The sequence below is a fragment of the Xenopus tropicalis genome, chromosome 6 (genome assembly GCF_000004195.4).
Source record: "Xenopus tropicalis strain Nigerian chromosome 6, UCB_Xtro_10.0, whole genome shotgun sequence".
NCBI lineage: Eukaryota > Metazoa > Chordata > Amphibia > Anura > Pipidae > Xenopus > Xenopus tropicalis.
The window spans coordinates 65,153,437-65,174,698 of record NC_030682.2 but is presented as its reverse complement, the minus strand read 5'-3'; the positions used below and the strand labels follow the sequence as shown (position 1 = coordinate 65,174,698).

General features: G+C 40.5%; 1 protein-coding gene across 1 annotated transcript in view; it reads right to left on the bottom strand.

Annotated features, from left to right (window-relative positions):
- The window catches only part of fhod3 (formin-like 3), a 146,999-nt gene extending 135,111 nt beyond the window's left edge, over nt 1-11,888 (bottom strand). Inside the window, exon 1 of the mRNA XM_031903981.1 lies at nt 11,622-11,888. Within this exon, the coding sequence (XP_031759841.1) occupies nt 11,622-11,786 (165 nt within the window). The 5' untranslated portion in view covers nt 11,787-11,888. The remainder of the gene's footprint in view (nt 1-11,621) is intronic.
- Between the last annotated feature and the right edge of the window lie 9,374 nt (nt 11,889-21,262).

The window sequence follows — 21,262 nt, the reverse complement described above, 5'->3', positions numbered from 1 at the left end:
GAAGGTGCATTTCTCCAACTTGGCGAAAAGAGAATTTTCTCTAAGGCGAGAAAGGGCTTCTTTGACTTGGGAGCGATGGGTCTCCAAATCTTGAGAGAAGATAAGGATGTCATCCAGGTACACGACAACAGACTTCCCCAGGAGGTCCCGGAAAATATCGTTAACGAACTCTTGGAAGACGGCTGGAGCGTTGCAGAGGCCGAAGGGCATCACGAGGTACTCGTAATGCCCATCACGGGTATTGAAAGCTGTCTTCCACTCATCGCCCTCTCGGATCCTGATGAGATTATAAGCCCCACGGAGATCCAACTTAGAGAAAACCTTGGCCCCTTTAAGTTGGTCAAAAAGTTCTGAAATAAGGGGTAAAGGGTATCTGTTCTTAACAGTTATTTTATTGAGACCCCGGTAGTCAATACAGGGACGGAGTCCACCGTCCTTCTTTTCGACAAAGAAGAAGCCAGCTCCTGCTGGGGAGGTAGAAGGACGGATAAATCCACGCTGGAGGTTCTCGGAGATATACTCCTTCATGGCAGCCGTCTCTGCAGGAGATAAGGGATAGGTCCGCCCACGGGGTGGCATGGTTCCAGGAAGGAGATCAATAGGGCAGTCATACCGCCGATGCGGGGGAAGAAACTCTGCTGATTTTTTGCAAAAAACATCAGAGAAGTCCCTGTAGACGAAGGGCAGAGCTGAAAGACTCGTAGAGGAGACTGTAACCCGCTGGAGTGGCTGAGGAATTAAACAATGTCTTTGGCAGTACTGACTCCAACGGGAGATTTGACCAGATGACCAGTCAATGGAGGGGTTATGGAGTCGTAACCATGGCAACCCCAGCACAACAGGAGACGAAGGACATGGGATGATCAGGAATGACATCTTTTCCAGATGTAGTGCTCCAATCTGGACAGATAGTTCACCGGTGGTTAAAGTGATGGTGTCCGTGGAGAGGGGTCTGTCATCAATGGCAAAGACCCGAATAGGAGGAGTCACTGGAAAGAGAGGAATGCCAACCTTTTTTGCGAATGCCCAGTCCATAAAGTTTCCTGCAGCTCCGGAATCAAGGAAGGCTGAGACTGGAATTGCCTGGGAGGACAGCCGGATCTGCACAGGAACATGAAATTGGTGAGATTGTTCCGCTGACTTAGGAACAATACTACCAGCAAAAGAAACAACAGTCTTACTTGAAGCAGGAGTATTCCCCGGCTTGACAGGGCAGGAAACTGCTAAGTGGGATTGTCTGCCGCAGTATAGACATAGGCCGGAAAGGCGTCTTCGAAGCTTCTCTTGTGCAGACAGTCGAGCCTTCCCAAGTTGCATGGGTTCCTCCGAAGGGGAAGTGGTAAACTGCGGAGAAGACGGGGGTATCATAGGGTTCTGGAAGCGCGGAGCCAGGACTGGATGAGACTTTTTATTCCGCTCTTTATCAGCCTGATGTTCTTTAAAACGATTGTCCACCTTAATAGCGAGAGCAATCAAATCTTCAAGGGAGTCAGGTAGATCTCTGGATACCAGGTCATCCTTCAGACGGGACGATAGGCCTTGGTAGAAGACTGCCTCATAAGCCTCCTCATTCCAGGATGTTTCCGCCATGAGGGTTCTAAAGTCTATGGCATACTCACTGGCACCAAGATTGCCCTGACGGATTTGCAGCAGGCGTGAAGAGGCAGTAGCGACCCGACCAGGAGCATCAAAAATGGTTCTGAACATCTGTAGAAATTCCTTCACATCAAATGTCAGGGGTGACTGACTCTCCCAGAGAGAGGTTGCCCATTCCAGCGGTTTGCCCACCAGACGAGACATAACGTAGCCCACCTTCGCTCGCTCACAGGAGAATTGGGAAGGTTGGAACTCAAACTGAATCTGGCATTGAGTCACGAATCCCCTGCAGGCCTGCGGATTGCCACTGTAGTGCGGAGGAGGAGGTATTCGTGGCTCACGAGCTGGCGACATCGCTGGCAGAGGAACCACCACAGCAGGAGGAATTTCCGCGACAGCGGGAGTAGCGGGCAAACGGGACAAAATGGAATCAAGTACTTGCCCAATTCTGACTTGCTGGGATTCATACGCCTCCATACGGGACGCCAGCCCGCGAAGGGCTTTTCCGACGTCCGGTACCGCTTCCTCGGGATCCATGGCCCGAGTATAATGTCAGCGGGGGCCTTCGGCACCCACAGGGGGGGTGAAGTCAGGATCAAGGAGGAAGGCCGCTTCCAGCGAGTCCGAGCGAAGTACAGATGCGGGATAATCCAATAGAAGGGTCAGGTTCAGGCAAAGGTCACTTGAGGCAGGCAGCAAGGTTCAAAGTCAGGAACAGGCAATGGATCAGCGCCAGGAAAGCAGAACAGACAATTAGAGACCCAGGAACACAATAGAAATATTGAGCTATACTCGGGCATTGAACCTGGGTCTCTGGCGTCCTTTTATGTTTGAATTTGGCGCCATAGCGCGTGACGTCATCGCGCCAGGAGCAGGTAGGGAGCGTCGACGGTTCATGACATTGGGACACTGTCCATTTATGTCAAAAATGGTCTACTCTGGCAAGTAGTAAGGGATGAGTTCCTCACAAAGTTTCCAAATTATACAATGTACTATAACAGAAGGGAATCTTTTTTAGGCATCTTTATCTTCTTTGTCTACTTTAGCCTCTAATTAATCCATGTAGAAAATAAACTGTATGTTGCTATTAAAGGAGAAGGAAAGGTAAAAACTAAGTAAGCTTTATCAGAAAGGTCTATATAAATATAGCATAAGCACTCACAGAAAAGCTGCACTGTGTTCTCTATCAAAAGAAAAAAGATTTCTTGTCTCTTTTTTTTCCTGTGCTAGAGTCTGCGCAGCTCTCTCCTCTCTCCCCTCTCCTGCTCCCCCTCCCATAACAATGCAAGATCTCCCTCCTCCTCCTTAGGAATGTGTGATCTGAGCCAATCAGCAGGAAGTGTTCTCACTATTGAGAGAACTGAAGGTATGCCTGCAGCTCGAGATTAACACTTTATTAGCCTTTCCTTCTTCTTTAACTAGATTTATAGGTGGTGCAATAGTTGACATAGCTTTCCTTGGTTGCTGCTAGCCTCTCCACCAAGATTCTGTTTTATTTTAGTGTTGGTTTACTATAACTTTACTAAATAGTGACCATTTTTGGTTCACCAGTGTGTCCCACTATTTATAGATTTCCAGCCAAAAGTATCAATAATTGGATATAGCTAGAGACAATTAATTAGAGTGAAATCTCTCTCCAGACATTTAAACATGTAGATATGAAAAGTAGTCACGTGTTAAAGAGCTGCAGTTGCATCAAGTAAGATTGGTGTAATATTTGTAGAGCCATAATTTGGAACTGACTAGGAGGTACTATTTTCATGACAAGGGAGTAAAAAGTTAAGAATGTCAGATATAGATTTATTACAGAAACAACTGATCCAATTCCTTGAGTGTTACATCCATTATAATATCAAATTGTGTTTTGATTTATAGATTTGAGCATTTGTTACTTTACAATGAAATGTCTATTCTAGAATATTTTCTCTGTTTAAAGAATTTTGACAAATCAGCCAAGACACTTAAAATAACTAACTGGAAAATAAATAAATAAAATCAGAAGGCTGAACAATTCCACCAAAGTATTGTCAAGTACAGTGAGTACAGGGGCAACCCTAAAACTTTTTCTGGTAGTTCACAAGGGACACAGTGTAGTTAGGGAATTCACCAAAAGTGTGAAGGTAGCACCCAGAGGGCTGAATTTATTTTTGTGATTTATGTTTTGTATACTGAAATAGGCACCCTGTGTATTAAGTGAAAAAAGTGTTGAAAATCTTCTCTGTTTAAAGAATTTTGAAAAAGTGGCCAAGAAATTTGGAGCAAAGCAATCCCCCAAGGAACTGTCAAGTATCCTTTGGGGCATATTAACAATTTTTTTTTTATTTATATTTGTTTGAAACCATGTAAAAACTAATTTCCATGATTGACAGTCAATTATTAAAAGAGCTGAACAGAAAAAGCATGAACTAAATAAAGTGGCAGAAAAATACTGTGTGACGAAAAATATGCATTTAACTTGATCTTTACAAAATGTTTATTTACATTTTTGGTTGGAAGCCTAATTTGAAATACCACTCCCACAAATAAACCTCACAAATTAATCTTTATATAGCACTGACATTCCAGAGTACTATCACAAACCTACTTAATATACTCTAACACATAGTACTTTACATTCCAGAAGCACAGCTACTCCAGACGAGAGGGGAGGATAAAGAGAAAGACCACAGCACAATTGATATAGCAGTCCTAGTCTGTAACTTTCCAGCTGTTAATGAACTACAACTTCTAGCATATCTAATAGTTATTGGGTTTACAGATGTATTAAAATGGTGTAAGTCCCCCTTCTATAGATCCAGGGGTACCTACAGCACTTCCCCTAAATATCACTGTAATTGGACTTTAGGCTATGTTCCCTTATAACAAGGTTAAACATGTAACACTGGGTTAACAGTGTAGTCACCTTGCTATAGTCTCAGGCATACTCAGAGTGGCAGCAAATGAGTACTTACCACAGATCTCCCCCTAACTGGCCTTTAGGCCCATTGGCTCATAAATCTCACCCTTAGTGGCCCTCAGGCTGAGCCCCCTTAGCTCATAACAAAGTTATGCATATGTAGAAATATGAGGTTAAAAGTAACCATTCTATAGTTTGACCCCAAAGCCTGGCCTGCTCAATTGGCAAGGATACTAAACAAGCAGGTCTTAACCAGGTTTTGTCATACACATGCTGGGAAAAACCATGCTGATCTGATTATTGGCTAGGAGGCCAATAACTGGATCATGCAGTGGACCCAGAGACCTGTGAGGACTTCAACAATGCAGTTCAGCTTACAAAATAAGACATATTGCAGGCCTGCATCTCGGTCCTATGCTGCACTAGGCGCCGGACCTCAGCCCAGCTCTCCTCTTGGCAAATGGCACATGCACACATCTGCCCTATGCATAACCTATCACAGAAAGAGGTACCCCACTTTTATTTTCTATATAGACCACACCCATTAAGCTGCCTCCCTAGACAAAATTTGTCCCTGACTGCATAGTTGCTTCTGATATTGCACCCCCAGTGTGAGCAGTCAGCTCTCCTTCCTGATGCTCACTACAATTTCACTACTATCCTTGTCTGTTATATGCTTCCTTAGCATAATGATCTCCCACCTCTTCTTACCCTAGGGTGACCAGGTCACTTGAAAATTCAGGGACACGTCTAATAAATACATGTTGCAGGGCAGCGCCAACATTATTGTGTATTATATATTCAGGAAGGAGCAGTTCCCAAGCACAACCCAACTCACTTTAAAATTCTCTGTTGTCCTGTTAAGCTTACAAAATAATAAAACACATCAAAACTAAACATAACAAAATGCTTTATTACTAGTGTGAGTTGTTTGATGGATAGATGTGCTGTGTAAATACTTTTGTATTTTTGTATTGAATTTTTGATTTTACATAGATGCTTGTTTGTGCCCATAAAACTCCACTAGCACATCAAAGGTACTGAGAATATGATTTTACCACTGATCTTTCAAGGTAAAAACATATTTAGCTTTGATTGGCATTATTGGATTCTAATGATTTTATTGCATTCTGCATTTTTCTTGGTACTCGTGTGGTCTGTGAACATTTCATGTGCAATATTTATGTTTTGTGGCCTCTGAACAGTTCTATAATTATATGCATACTGTGCATCAAACTGTACAGAAAGATCCTTCATATTGTAAAACATATTTATTATGTTTTACCTTCTTATCTAATAATGTGCGACATAAGATGAAAGCTTTGAGGTGATCTTCAGTTATTTCATCAAAACATCTGATTTTGGAAATATATGGCTAACCCAACTACTAATGGATTTTTTGCCATTGCCATATAAAATGTATTGGGCTTTTGCATATTATAACTTTTCTGTATTTAGAGCCCTGTATATTGTCAAATACTTGAAATTACAGAAATCTATACACCAGTTTGCTTGTACAGTACTTGAAAGGCTAAACAAATGTATTCTATGAAAAAATCTGGCACTTTGTCCATTCCTTGAAATGGTATAACTTAAACTTGGTTTAAAGTAATATACAGAAAAAGTATATAAACACAACTCACACAACGCAAGTAAATGGAACAAACTCTAACTAGGCCCTCTTTACCTTTAAAGTTGGTCAGTATTTGCATGTAACTGGTACTATACAGAAATTACTTGAGTGTATTTTTTTCATACTGCCCAAGACAAAGTCACATTGGTAACAAAACACAGGACAGAGCTATGCATTCACTAACTTCATACATGGTATCTCTGATGATTTGTCAAAATGGCTGCAAACTTGTTATTCAGGCACCAATCACCAATTCAATTTACAGAGAGAAGGCTAAGTGGACGATAAGGTAAAAATTAGCAACCAGTGACCTACTGGTGACTTTTATTGTGCACCTTTAATGCACTAGCTGTTGCCTAGGCAACCACATTGGATGCATTCCATTTAGGGTTACAGGCTAGCAATCTATCTGGCAGCAAATTTGTTGCGCCCAAAGTCCAATTTAAAGCATAAGGTAATACATAATTTTTCAATGTGTGTCATACATTTCTCAAGTCAATGACATACACAACTGATATATAATTACTTCAGTAGTAGTCTTGGCAATGGGGCAAGCATACAATGCTATAAGTAAACACACAAAATATATTGTTAAATATTTGCACCCTAAGTTCATTTGTAACCTTTTGGCCATTTAAGAAGTGCCCAATGGAACTCCTTTCTATGTCACTGCGGCACACCTGGCATGAGAATTTATAATAGATATGCGCAGAGGACCCGGGTTCAATGCCCAAATATTGGACTTCTTCCTAGAGCCCTTGGCATGTTAATTGTATATTAAACCTGATTTGAGCCGGTTTGAACCTTTGCCTGATTCTGATTTTGCTGCTGCCACCTGAAATGACCTTTGCCTGAATATCGACCAGAGACTCTCGTTAACCCTTTGGATACCACGCTTTGGACTTTCTCTACTGTCTGTATCCGGGCTTCCTCCTTGGTCCTCACTCCAACCCCGGCAGGAGCCAAACAGGCCCTGACAGGCCATAGTTTAAGTGGTTTAAAATGGTTCACTCCTTATGGATATAATTATGTAATATTTAGTTTTAAATACAATATTAAAAATGCATTCAAGCTGTTATCTAATTATAAATTTAAAGGGATCTTCATTTTTTACTAAGTACTAACTATATTTAACACTTAAAATGTACCTCTGTTTACATTATATTTCTCTATTATAAATGTGGTTTTTTTTTCATTTTATATTTATATATATATATATTCTTAAAGTGGAATTACATACAGACATATTTAAAAAGCTAATTTAGTTCTGAAAAAACAATTTACATTTAACTTAGGCAATATAAATGTTTCTGATTTAGAAACACCTATAAAAGAGAGCACAACATTTAGAAAATATGACTGGCAGTAAGTATACAGGCTGTGGAAAGTCTGCTGGAAGCGAAAGAGTAAATTGGTCAAGTGTTATCACAAATCTGAAATAAAAACAACACACAGGCATGTTAAAGGACATGGATTATAGAGAGGTTTAAAGGGATTGACTCCATTTTTAGCACACTAATCAACTAGTGTCATGATTTTTTCACTGGCAGGTTGTAAAGTACAGGCAGCTTTAGATATGTTGCAGACTTCTGCTCTCTTTCAGAAAATAAAGTAGTACAGCCAAATGCAGTTAAAGAAGTCTGGTGGTATGCTAGGTGACCTAGATACAAAAAAACACTTCAAGTGGAATTATTACTCCAGCTTATTTGTTGTAAAAATGCTTCAAATACCCTTGAGTCCTATTTGTAGATACATTTATTATAATCTTTGAATGTATGATTCCAACAACCTTATTTGCATGACACCAAACTACACTTCTGACTGGTTAGATCAGGGCTATCTAGCCAATTAGTTTGATATCCTGTAACCATGGCTATATTAATACTATATGCCAGTAGAGCCCAACAGGCAGGCAGCAGGCCATATACTTATGGCTCCTTTGCTGCCCCTAATGCTTTCCCTGCTGCTTTACTTACAAATAACCCCTTTGAGTACTGTAATCCATTCCCAGGCATTCCTTATCATCTCTTTGTCACAATTTTGATGCTTCTACAATAGTTTCGTCTGAAATGGTTTGATCCACCTGTCTTCCTGTTGGCACTCTTTCTAGCCCTTTTCTGTCCCAAGTGAGAAAATACATTCTCCTTGTCTGCCATCTCACTCTGTCTTACTGCTCTTAAAGTCATGATCTGTCGGGTCCCTTTTTTGTTCTAGATGGTGGATGGTGGTGTTTCCTCCAGGTAAAGAGCTGCAGTTCTCTTTTGTCTGCCTATTAGTAAAGGGCCAACAGATGTCCCCTTAAGAAGTTGCAACATCTGCTAACTCCTGTCCCATGCTAGTATCACATGAAAAGCATTGAGACCTGGGCACGAGAGGAGCTGACACAGGTCTACATTTTTAATACAGATGACAAGTAACCCACCAAAAGCCCAACTATTTTTACCAAAACCAATGCAGGACTCAAGTCTGTGTTACAACAAAACAAACTTCATAAATCAAATTATGGAGTATAATTCACAAAGGTTTTTACTTTAAATGATCAATTCTGCAACACATTTATGAATCTGGAGTATGTTGCATGTATGTATAACTTTATTTATAAAGCGCCACAAGGGTACGCAGCGCTGTACAGTCTTACAGAATACAAAATTACACACAGGGAGGACAAGTGATATAATAAATAAATACAATAAATACATATATGTATATATATATATATATATATAAGTGCCATGTGGTATGACACACAGTAGGAAGGAGGTCCCTGCCCCGTAGAGCTTACAATCTGATGTTATGTAAATCATGCTAATTTTTCAGGTGCCTTTAAAAAGAAACTACACCCCTGAACATTGCAAGCCTCTGTAAAAAATATATCATCTCTATATAAACCAATTTTATAAAAATATACTTCTCTAGAAGTATGTGCCTATTATTCACTACACAAACCAAAGGCACATACACTAAAGGGGAGATTTATTAAAACTCTGATTTTTGTGGTTTTATCTTTTTTTAACTAAACTAGTTTCCACAAATGGCAATAATTTACTAAAAATCCAAATGAAAACATAAAAAAGTTGTGGAAAAATTGTGAAAGCTGCATCTTTTTTGTATTGTTGCACAAAACTCAATGTCAAAAACCCTGAAAAACTCTAAAACCATGAAGCAAAGAATGATTTTCTAATTTTCTAAGGGACATCTGCCACTAGACTTCTACATGTTCTCGACAGGTTTTAGTTGACGTATTTCAGCATTCGCAATTGTTACATAATAAACATGACAAATTCACATTTTCATCTGTGACAAAATCAAGGTTTCGGTGACATAAAACCGACCCCATTACTAAATGCAGCCTCTAATGTTAATATATGTTAAAGTTTTATTTTGGAGATGTTAGACATTCATCATAAGGCTAATTGCACACAGTAGTTTCCTCCACTGGCATATATAAGCTGATCCCCGGCTTTCTGTAAAGAGGGCCCTGCCCAAAAGAGCTTGCAATGTGAAATATATATTATTAATGGTTACAGGTATGTCGCCATGATTTACATAAAGAGAAATATATACCCTTTTTAATTTTTTAGAACTGCTCTCCAAATATATATGACTTGTGGCCAATTTAGTGTAAAAGGCATTGACTACAACGATTGTTTCCAGGGGCTCGAATATCATTTAAAAATACAAATAAATATAATTTATATTTTAGTTTCTCCAGGAGTTGGATGCTTTCTCTTCTCTATGAATGCAGGGTATGTATTTACTTTGGACAAATATCAAATTCATATATAGCACATTCTGCCTGCGTACCAAAAAGTAACTGAGGGATAACATATTACAAAATTTTCTTCTTTCTCGATTTTTTGAAAATTTGACTTACAATAAAGTAGTTTGGCGTATCAAAATATGTTGTTTCCAAAAATATATCATTTTCTGCTGCCAACAAACCTGTCACGAGTCAATATTCCTATTGGAATCAAGCTGTTATGATGTTGGAGATAAGATACTCTTAAATGCACCGTTTTGAGGAGATTCAGAAGTGTTGTATAAACAAAGGGCTAATTTAAGCAATCATTTGGTATGCTGCAGTTTAGAGTAGAAAGTCATATTTACCCATCTTGAATCTGTCAGAATATGCACTTTCCAAAACATGAGTTTCTGGGGTCAGCTTACTGTTAGGGTCTTTTTGGTCTTGCAATCTAAAGTATACTTTTACTGGTATTGAAATTCGAAAATGTGGTATTGTACTGTTGTTACAGAAGTATGGGACCTCCATAAAGCTATACATATTTGGTACTGGACCCTTGGGAAGATATGGGGCTTTCCAATTCAGCTGCATTTTACTTATATAATTTATAAAATATGTATATCAATACAAAGGTTGATATATTTTTCTTTATTATGAAAAATAGCCACTTTTGAAAACATTTTTTAAGGTAGAATTAAATACTGCGATACTGAAGAAGTGTCTTAGAAGTATTTAGAAAGTTTGGGTTGTTCTGAAATACAACCCAGGTTGTGCTACTGAAGTGAACAAAAACACTTTAAAAAATACCTGACTTTTTAAATGGATGCTCACTTTTGGTATGTACCTCTGAAAACTGTGCTCCGCCGTTTAGCAGGTTTTCAGGCTGCTCACTGGAAGGGGGGGGGCCTGAGCTACTGTGCCTTATGCCACACACACTGGGCAGGTACTGCACGCACTGCCAATGTTCAGTTTTCACCAGTAAATATTTTGCAAACAACTGATTTAAAAAAAAAAAAAGGGACATGGGAGTGCATCCCCCCTTCTGCCCTTTATGAATACAACTGTATTCATTGGACAGATGCAGGTTAGGTAGTGGAAAGGCCTAAAGTGAAAGTGGAGGGCACAAAATGCGCAAAACCATGTTGGTTTGCACATTTTTTTCAAATGAGACCTTAAAAATGCATTTCTATACCATTACCCATGGTACAATAGAGATAAATTGTCCAACTATTTATAAAATGATTTAGAAATCCAATAACTATTGCAGAATTCAAAGTAATTTCTGAACTGCTTTTAATACCCATAGACATTGGGGCACATTTTAAAAGATTGTGCCATTAGAGTTTGCCATAGAAAAATTTACTCATTTTTATGTATCAATGGGTGAAAGTAAGAGTTTACCATTTAATAAATACACTTTTAAAAATCCCATTGGAATGAATAGAAAGTGGGTGAATTTTTCTGCTGTGAGCTCTAATCTCACATTTCAAGAAATCTGCTCATTAGTCATTAGATTCTCAGCACCTTCCAAATACAGTGCGATCTTTCCTTTTAACAACTTATCAACAGGGCACAGCAGCAGTGAGCCAAACAGGCCCATAACATGCAATGGGTTAATGACCGATAACTTTGCGTCTTCATCACAGGGTTTAGTTAACAAATAGCACACATACAATCTTCAATTATCAATAAATTACTCTATAGCAATCCAGATGAACAGAGAGTAAAAAAAATACCGCACATATTTACTTTACCTTTTGTGGTGCCTTAAGAAGACGATGCGCGCCTGCAATCTGATTAACTAGTGGAATGTCTACTCTGAACGTATATAAGGGAGGGCGAGACGGTTCGGGAAAGTTCGTGCTATTGAAAGGGTCCGTATCGTCTAAAAACTGCACCCTACATTCAAACGAAGCCATGATAAGTTCACGCAGTTGGAAAAAACCCTTCCACCCTCGGAAAGCATAGACCAGCAAACCGCAAGCTAAAAATGATCCGCTTTGCTCCTACGCCACCCTCCTCTCTGCCAGCTGCTCCTGCCAATCTTTACATGCTTTATCCGACCAATGATATTACAGGATCTATCCCCCAGCAAGACGCTGAGAACAACTGACTATACAAATGGAATCACTTGACCTCGCACAACACCTTGGAACAGTTACGTTTGTACTTTATAGTCCAAGCAGCTACCGTAATTCCTGAATCAACCTACAGTAGTGGATAAAAGTATTAACAAACGCGAGTCAGTTGTTAGCCTTCCAAAATTTATATTATAGATCCTTGTCTAAGGTGAGGTTAGCCAAACTATAACTCTTAATCCATTTGAAAGCCATAATGAACACTCTGGAAATAGCTGAATGCAGTTATAGCTATTGTTTTTATTTGTTTTTAATAAACACCTTGATATTTTTGTAGGTTATATTCTGCCTAGGTTAAATGCCCTCTATGTCTAGTATTAAAACCAACCCTAATTCCACATTGCCTTTCTATACTTTTTCTCTAGTCTTTTTCATATTTTTTTTCCATAATTTCTTCAGTTGCCTACTTACCAAAATTCTTCTATTGTTCTTTTATTATTCTTCAATTTTTTTCTTAATTTTATATATCTCCTGATTTTCATGTCATTTATCTTCCCTTTCTCCCGTTGCCTATTTTGTCCTTCCCTTTCTCTTGTAGTAAGCTGTTTTCTCTTCTTTTCATTATCTGCCATTCTCGCTTTATTTCTGCTTTCTCCTAGTCAAAGATATCTCATTTGTCAAATACAAGTCATAGATAAAAAATGCAGGTTTAACCAGACATTAATGTATTTTTAACAGCTTGGATGGGATTATACAAAAAGACTTATTACATGTATAAAGGTCCCCATACACGGGCCGATTCTAGCTGCTGATATCGGTCCCTTAGACCGATTCGGCAGCTAATCGGCCTGTGTATGGGCACTACCAACGGGCCTGCCCGACCGATATCTGGCCTTAAATCGGGCAGATCTCGATCAGGCAGGTTAGAAAATCTAGTCGGATCGGGGACCGCATCGGCTCGTTGATGAGGTCCCCGGACCGACTTTTCCTATACCCGTTGTTATAATTCGATCGTTTGGCCCCAGGGCCGACATTGCCAAGAGAGCGGATCGGTCCGTGTATGGGGGACCTTTACTTACTTACTGAACCTTCACTATTAATCTTCACTGCAGTGTTTCCACATAGCAGATGAGGCTAAATCCAAAATTTTCTATTAGTACCACAATGCCCAGGAACTGACCTTGCTGACATCTCAAAAAAGCAGGAATTCCCATGGGAAATGACATCCCTCTACTATGTTATACAATTGCCAACTTGCAATGAGGTTTGGGGAATTTGTTAAAGGAAAACAGGAAAATTTGTTAAAGGAAAATGCCCCCAGAATGAATTCTTAAGCAACAGAAAGTTTTTTCATGTTAAGTGACCTACTGAAGAATCTCACCATACTGGAATATATATATCAGTAAATATTAACCTTTTACATTTTTTCCCTTGACCCACCATTTTGTGATGGTGTGTGTGTTCCCTCAGAGATCACCTGACGGGAAATAATGCAGCTCTAACTGTAATAGGAAGTAGTGTGTGAGTAAAGGGCAGAACTTTGTCCATTCATTGGCTGAAGTGACCTGACATGTATGTGTGCCCTTGGTATGTTGCATGTACTGTGAATCCTATGATCCCAGGGGGCAACCCTTAATTTTTAAAATGGCAAATTTCTATTTAGGAGTACCTAATGGCACATACTACTAAAAAAGTATATTTTTATGAAAATGGTTTATTTAGATGAGCTGTTTTATGCAATATATTTTTATAGAGACCTACATTGTTTGGGCGTATAGGTTTCCTTTAATAAAAGTGAGATCCCTTATACAGAAAGATACAAATTACTGGATGGTCATCTCCCATTGTATCTTGTACTTGATTCCATCAAGAAATAATGAATACTTATAGACAGCAACAAGAGGTCCTCTGCACTTACCCATTATCAATTTATATTGAACATTAAAGGACAAGGAAAGTCAAAATCAATTAAGCACACTATTCAATAGTACTACTATCGCTATGTAGAAACGCTCTACTACACGATTTACTGAGATACACTTTCTACATACTACAGACTCTTTTCAGTCAACAGCGCCGCCATCTTTAATAGGGATGCCCACTTCCTTTACCTCACTACTCTTTACTGCACATGCGTCTCCAGCCAGGCTGTGTCTGTCAGCACCCCCCCCTCCCCTCCCCTCCTGAAGCACTTACAGGCTGTGTCTTTGTGATTCCACGCCGCCCCCCTCCCCCCAGCCCCCTCTCCTCGCTCCACGCTCCTGCATAGACACCAACCGGCAGGAGACATGATGGCCGGTTGCCATGGCGACACGCTGCCTGTTTGTGCTGAAGGGGAGCACGTGCGGGGAGACAGAGTTTCTTCAGTCTGTGCAGTAGCGGGGACGCAGCAAGCAGGTGCGGGGACAGGAGGGGAGCGGTGGGGGTGGTCGCTGTGACTGTGCCGGTTGGTATCTGTGCAGGAGCGAGGAGCAGGGGGCTGAAGGGGGGCGCCTGCTTGTGCTGCATAGGGTCGTTTGCACATGCGCCGCCTACACTCCTGGTCATCATGTCCTTGTAGGAGCGATGCATTTTGGGAATCCTCTTTACCCAGCTCAGTGTTTTTTTTTCTTGTTTGGCTTCTGACCATCTGAACGATTGCAATTTGGGGAGACTAAAGGGCACTATTGAGACAACTGAAGATATGCCTGCAGCTTGAGATTAACTCTTTAGTAGCCTTTCCTTCTCCTTTAAGACATTCTGTGTATTAAACTACCAATAAATGCCCTCCCTTTTAAATAACAGGAAAAGTCTTTGGAACATTTAGTCATCTAATTTTTATTACAATACTAAGGGGTATATTTATCATGCTGCGTAAAAAGTGGAGTGAAGCATTACCGGTGATGTTGCCAAGGGCAACCAATCAGCAATTAGATTTCAACAGTTAGAAAACCAAAGCAAAGCATCTGATTTGTTGCTATAAGCAGCATCACCGGTAATGTTTTACTCCTCTTTTTAAACAGCATGATAAATATGCCCCTTAATGTTCCAAAGACTTTCCTTGGACATTGTAGACTCTCATGTCATGGGACACCGCTGCCACACAGCAGCCAGGAGACCCCACTTTATATAGGCAGCATTACAGCTACAAATGCACTGTTGCTGGGCAAACCACATCTGCCTGCCAATGAATATCAATCACAGCGCCACCAAAGAACCAATCACATCTGTCTACAACATTTGCCAAGAAACTTCTTCCAGAAGTAACCCATAATGCAATGCTGCACCGCCACAGCCAGCTGACCCTACTGCCCAGAAAGCAACCTTGCAAACAAATTCAGAACCTGCAGCCCCACAGCATGTACTACCTGAGGGCCAACAAGCCAAATGTCAGGGTTACATGCACAAATTTTAAAAACAGATCATCTAGGCAAAACTTATATAATTGCAGGCTCAATGTTGTCTCTAGTTCTGAAGGACACAGGACTCTGTTATGAAGTGCCCCGTTGCTGTTAATGTAGTTCAACGCTATACAGAGGTAGCTTATTCTCCAATAGTCATCTGTCCACATATTTAAATCATACCTCCCATCATTTAAAAAATGGAAGGAAAAATGAAAAGAAACCTGCAGGTAGTGTGGCAGTTTTTTAACCATGCCCATTTTTAGGATGTGACCACACATCCTAAATACCACTCCCATTTTACAAAAATTTGCAGGCTATGTAAAGTTTAAACACATTTAAGATGCAAGTCTCAGTTCCCCCAAGAGACCTGTTTATCTCATTAGTTACAATTGAATCTAAGTGCAGGCGTTCAGTATTCTGGGCTCTCTGCCAAAAGCCTACTTATCTTATTAAGTTTGAGAAACTTTGTATCTTTTTAGGCATTCAGTGCAGAAGATCAAAGGGAAATGAGGGAGTTTTCAATAAGAATCCGAGACTGGGGATGAGCTGTTAAAATCAGAACTGTCCCACAAAAATCGGGACAGTTGGGAGCTATGATCAGCAGTCGCCAACCTTTTTTGCACCACAGACCAGTTTACAATAAAGAACATTTTTCCACCAACCGGTGGGAGGCACATTTCAAATACTGGTGGGGTGGTAATTAGCAGACCACGCAGACAAACACTGTTTGACACATGACACAGAGTTGCCGCGTTATGTAAGTCATACATGGCGTTATGCACATCGTCACCTTATACGTATCTTTTATGCTTAGATTTTGTTCAGGCAGAAGTGTTCTCACATCAATGCATCCCACTCGGATACCAATGTCAACCAATCCTTGGCCCACTTCATAAAACCCATCACTGTTAATGGTTTCGAATTACCTTGTATCTTTGCAGACATACTCTACTAACAATCTTATAAATTTTTTCTTTATCTTCGGTGGTGGGAACTTTGAAATTTTTTATTGGAAATACATTTTTTAATGTAGCTCTCCTAGGGAGGGACAGGGTACAGAAATGCTTTCTTAGAGATGATGTGCCAGTCATGTGACTGTCATAGATGACTTTTTTTTACTGTTTTTATATGCAACATATCCAGTTATTTGCACACCCTCATTCATTTTCTTTCTTATAACTAGGGTTATTTGTAGACTTTTTTTGCTATTGACTATGATGAATAATAAGATACAGTGAAGCAACAACAGTAGTTGTATAGATGTATGCAAGGCTAGGACTGGGATGGGTTGTTGGACAACATTCAGACACAGCAGTCTTCTTCTACACAGCAGTCTTTTTTGGGGTGTGAGATAAAAAAAAAAAAAAATTAGGCACCTTTCTTTTATGTCTGCCCTGCCTGTACTAGTGATAAATTAAAGTTGCACTTGCTGAATGAATAGAGCAAAAAGGCTGCCTTGTGATGAGTCATCATGACTGTCTCACTAGAAGTCTGTTTAGATTGTAAGCTCTTTTGGTTGCTTTGTATGTAAATCTATATGTTCAGTTCAGTGTATACACTTATTTATTGTAAAGTCCTGAGGAATATGTTGGTGCTTTATAAATACATGACATGTTAATATTAACAAAGATGGTCTTGTGGCATAGCAAGCAGAATAGCTGTGCTGGGTAGAAGAATATGTGTGTGTGACACAACTTGTTCCTGTTTTACATGCAGGCTTAGCGCCTGCTAGGTACTAGCCTACTACTAGAACAATAAGGGGCCTATTATGCTGTTTAAAACAAATTTGCTGAAAAACCAGTGTAAAAAGCTGTGTAAAAGAAATAGCAAATTTCTCAAGGTGTGTTTTATATTACGTCATCTGAACACCAGATTTGATGCTGCTAGGTATCCATCATCACAACTAGCCTCAGGGGTATGTAGAGGAGAGCAGAAACTGGGTCAGTCTCAGGCAATTTTCCCTCTAAGCCAGTGATCCCCAACCAGTGGCTCGTGAGCAACATGTTGCTTACAACCCTTTGGATGTTGCCCCCAAAGCAGGTGGTTGTTTTTGAATTTCTGACTTGGTGGAAAGTTTTGGTTGAATAAAAATAAGATTTACTACCAAATAAAGCCTCCTGTAAGCTGATAGTGTGCATAGAGGCTACCTAATAGCCAGTCGTAGCCCTTATTTGGCACCTTCATGAACTTTTATGATGCTTGTGTTACTCTCCAAGTCTTTTAAACTCCTGCTCTAAGCTGTGAGCTTATGCCTCACACACACAAATTTTGAGGCCAGCACACACAATAAACTATGGTGCACACAAAGGATTTTGTACACATAAATTTGTACTGTGCAAACAAGTTTTTTAAAGTGCGCACACGTTTTTAAAAAGTGCGCACAAAATATTTTTTACGCACACAGCCAAGAAGAAATTAGAGAGAACATTGCTCTTAGGGAGGCAGAAGAAGGCTGGGTCTGGGAGTTTCAGAAGACTCAGTCAGAAGGGAGGAAAACAGCACTGCTCTCGCACATGAGACTGAAAGAGGGGGCGCTACACACGTCGCACAGAGCCAGCTCAGATTCTGGTAGTGGCTGACTGTCCCTGTCCACCCTGAACTGGACCTGATTTAAGGGGCATTACAAACTGAGGCATTATACCCTAAAACCATCCCACATAAAGTGATACTTGCCACTTTGCAACCCTACTGCATACCGGGTATTCCATGGGAACCCACAGATACCTGACCTGGTGCAGGGTTCTAACTCAAGTTTTTAAGAATAACTGTTTGACAGCTTTGTACTGGAGTTATATGTTGTGACATTGTGACAAGTGATACTCTTTAGGGCTCATTTATAACCTGCAACCTAAGTTAAGATGAGTCTTATTATTTTTGACTCAATGGTGACTTTTTTTGAGGCAATTTATATTAAATGACCGTGACTTTTTTGATGCGACTACTGCTTTTTATTAACATGACCACAACTTTTTTGACACAACTGTGACTTTTTCCTCATTTCGCAAAGAAATTCACTGATGCGAAATTTCACATTACATTACATTATTACATTGTTTCGCTACAAAACAATAACTCCCCAAAACAATACAATCATTTAAATTTTAATTGGTCAATGACAAGGAATAGTTTCCTTGCATCCAAATTATATCCTGTTATGTCACTGTATTCAGTGACAGATTTTAAAACATGAACTGAAAATTGTAATTGTTAACATGAAAATCAATTTTCTGAAAATCATTTTATTTCTGATGCACTAGGAAAGATTATGGAATCATATAGTCTTAAAGGACAAGGAAAGTCAAATTCTATTAAGCACACTATTAAATAGTACTACTATTGCTGTGTAAAAACGCTATATTCCTGGCTTGCCTAATGAAAGATTTACAGAGATACACTGACTACAAACTACATACTTGTTTCAGTGAACGGCGCCGCCATCTTGTCCAGCATGTCTCTATGGGATATACAGTCCCCCTCCGATCGCACCTGCCCCGCTCACAACCACAAATGCCACAACCCCCCCACCTCCGATCACAGCCTGCCCTGGCTCACCATCAAGACCACCCCCCCTCCGATCGTACATGTGTCGCCATTGCAACCCCCCCTCTGATCGCACCTGCCCCGGCTCACAACCACAAATGCCACAACCCCCCTGCTCCGATCGCACCTGCCTGCCAGCTCACAAATGGACTTTTGCATTGCATCCTGATCTGCCTTCATATGTTTGCCTGCCTGTGTCTCCCTCTCCTGCCGCAACCATCCGCCCTCCACGCTCCCCGCTCCCTGCCGCCTCGCTTCTCCTCCTGCCGGCTGTGTCTTCTGCGTCACCATGGCAACCAGACGCTCCTGCTGTGTGCGCATGCGCCACCTACAGTCCCAAGTCGCCAAGTCTGGGAAGGAGCGTTGCATTATGGGAATCTTCTCTACACTGCTCAATGTTTTTTTTTCCTGCTTGGCTTCTGATCTTCTGAACAGGTGAAATATGGGGAGACTTAAGGGCACTATTGAGACAACTGAAGGTATGCCTGCAGCTTGGGATTAACTCTTTATTAGCCTTTCCTTCTCCTTTAAAAGTGAATGTGATGATTTGTTGTGTTAGTAAATAAATAATCTAAAATGTTTTAAAAATTGTAATTGTGTACTGTATTTGTGAATGTAATTGGAATTAATTAATTAATAACTAATACAAAAGCCTACACATGTAGAGAACTTGAACACTGCGTCCAAAAAAGTCCAAAAAAATGTGGCACGGATAAATGCGTAGTCAAAAAACAGGTAGGGAATCAGGACAGGCAGAGTACAATCAGAGTCAGGAACAGACATGGGATCAGTAACCAGAGATCGAAAATAGTAAGAAAGAGCTTTAGCCGAACTACAAAAACAGAGCCAGTTTGGGCAAGAAAGTTGGGAAAGTTTTTATAATTTAAAATTTTGGTGTCAATAGTGATGTCAGTCGGCACACCCTCACTGTGCCTGTGTGCGTGATGAGGTCATGGCACTTGCTGATGCATTTTACTGTGTAGAAGAACCCAGACTCCAGGGCACTGAGAGGTAGGAGGGCATGCTTGTCTTCCTGGAGCAGTCTTGCACTTGAACTATTTCCCAATGTTTATTGATCAGCTGGTATTTGTTTACGTGCAGGCCATATCTGATGATGAATAAGCTAAAGGGCTGATTTTTTTCATTCAAATACAAATTGCACTGGCTTCTGAGTTGTCATGTAATTTGGATCTGAATTAAATACTAATCAGCATTGTATCATGCCTTTCATATACAGGTATGGGATCCATTATCCAGAAACCCGATATCCAGAAAGCTCCAAGTTACAGAAAGCCTGTCTCCCATACACTCCAATTTAATCAAATAATTCAGATTTTTTAAATTAATTTCCTTTTTCTCTGTAAAAATAAAACAGTGCTTTGTATTTGATCCCAACTAAGATATAATTTATCCTTACTGGATGTAATATAATCCTATTGGGTTTAATTAATGTTTTATTGATGTCTTAGTAGACTTAAGGTATGAAGATCCAAATTATGGAAAGACCCCTTATCCGGAATACCCTTGGTCCCGAGCATTCTGGAAAACGGGTCCTATACCTGTATATACAGTATATACAGTACCTGCATATACAGTATATTGAGTGGACCCTAAGCTCATAGAGTATGTGTTGTGAATAAGCAGAAAAGATGATAGGAACACTAGGTGCATATTAGGAAGTTCACTGCTAAAGGGCTGTGGTTGTCTTGGACTGGTACAGGACCCCAAAACATGCGCAGCATTTTCCTTCTTCTTTGTTAAGCTTTAGTTCTCCTTTAAATAGGTCACAGACCAGTGGTTACGGAAGGCAGCATGCTGAACCAAGTCTGTAAAGCGGCCAAAAGGTCTAGGCAATACAAGCCTGTGTACCGTGTATACTCGAGTACAAGCCGAGTTTTTCAGCACCAAAAATGGTCGGGCTGGCCCACCGGGCCCTGCTGTGCTTCTCGGGGGGGGTGTCAGCAGCGGGCTTGGCTGCATGGTACCTTATCCTGCTGGCCCCGCTGTTCGTGTGTGGTGGCAGGGCTAGGGCGCTTGTCCAAGTAGACCCCGCTCCCTGTTAAGGCGTGCGATAGCAGGGGAGGGGTTTGTGGCAACTTGTGTTGGCAGGCACCGCCGATCTAGTGCTGTCCGGGCTGTGTGGCGGGAGGGCAGTAACAATAGCTACATTTCCGGTTTGAAAACGAAAACTGGAGCAGCAGTTCAAGCCAAATACATGTAAAGATTTCTATATTGATACTTAAAAGCAGTTTGCTTCTGCAACAAATGGAGGGTGCTGTTCTTCATTATTACCCAGGCATACTTGGGAAAGTGAGGGTTGATTGTGAGGGTTGATTGAACTTGTGGGCAGGTGGTCGAAGTATTGAGAAAAGCATAGAGAAGAAAGGGGGAAGC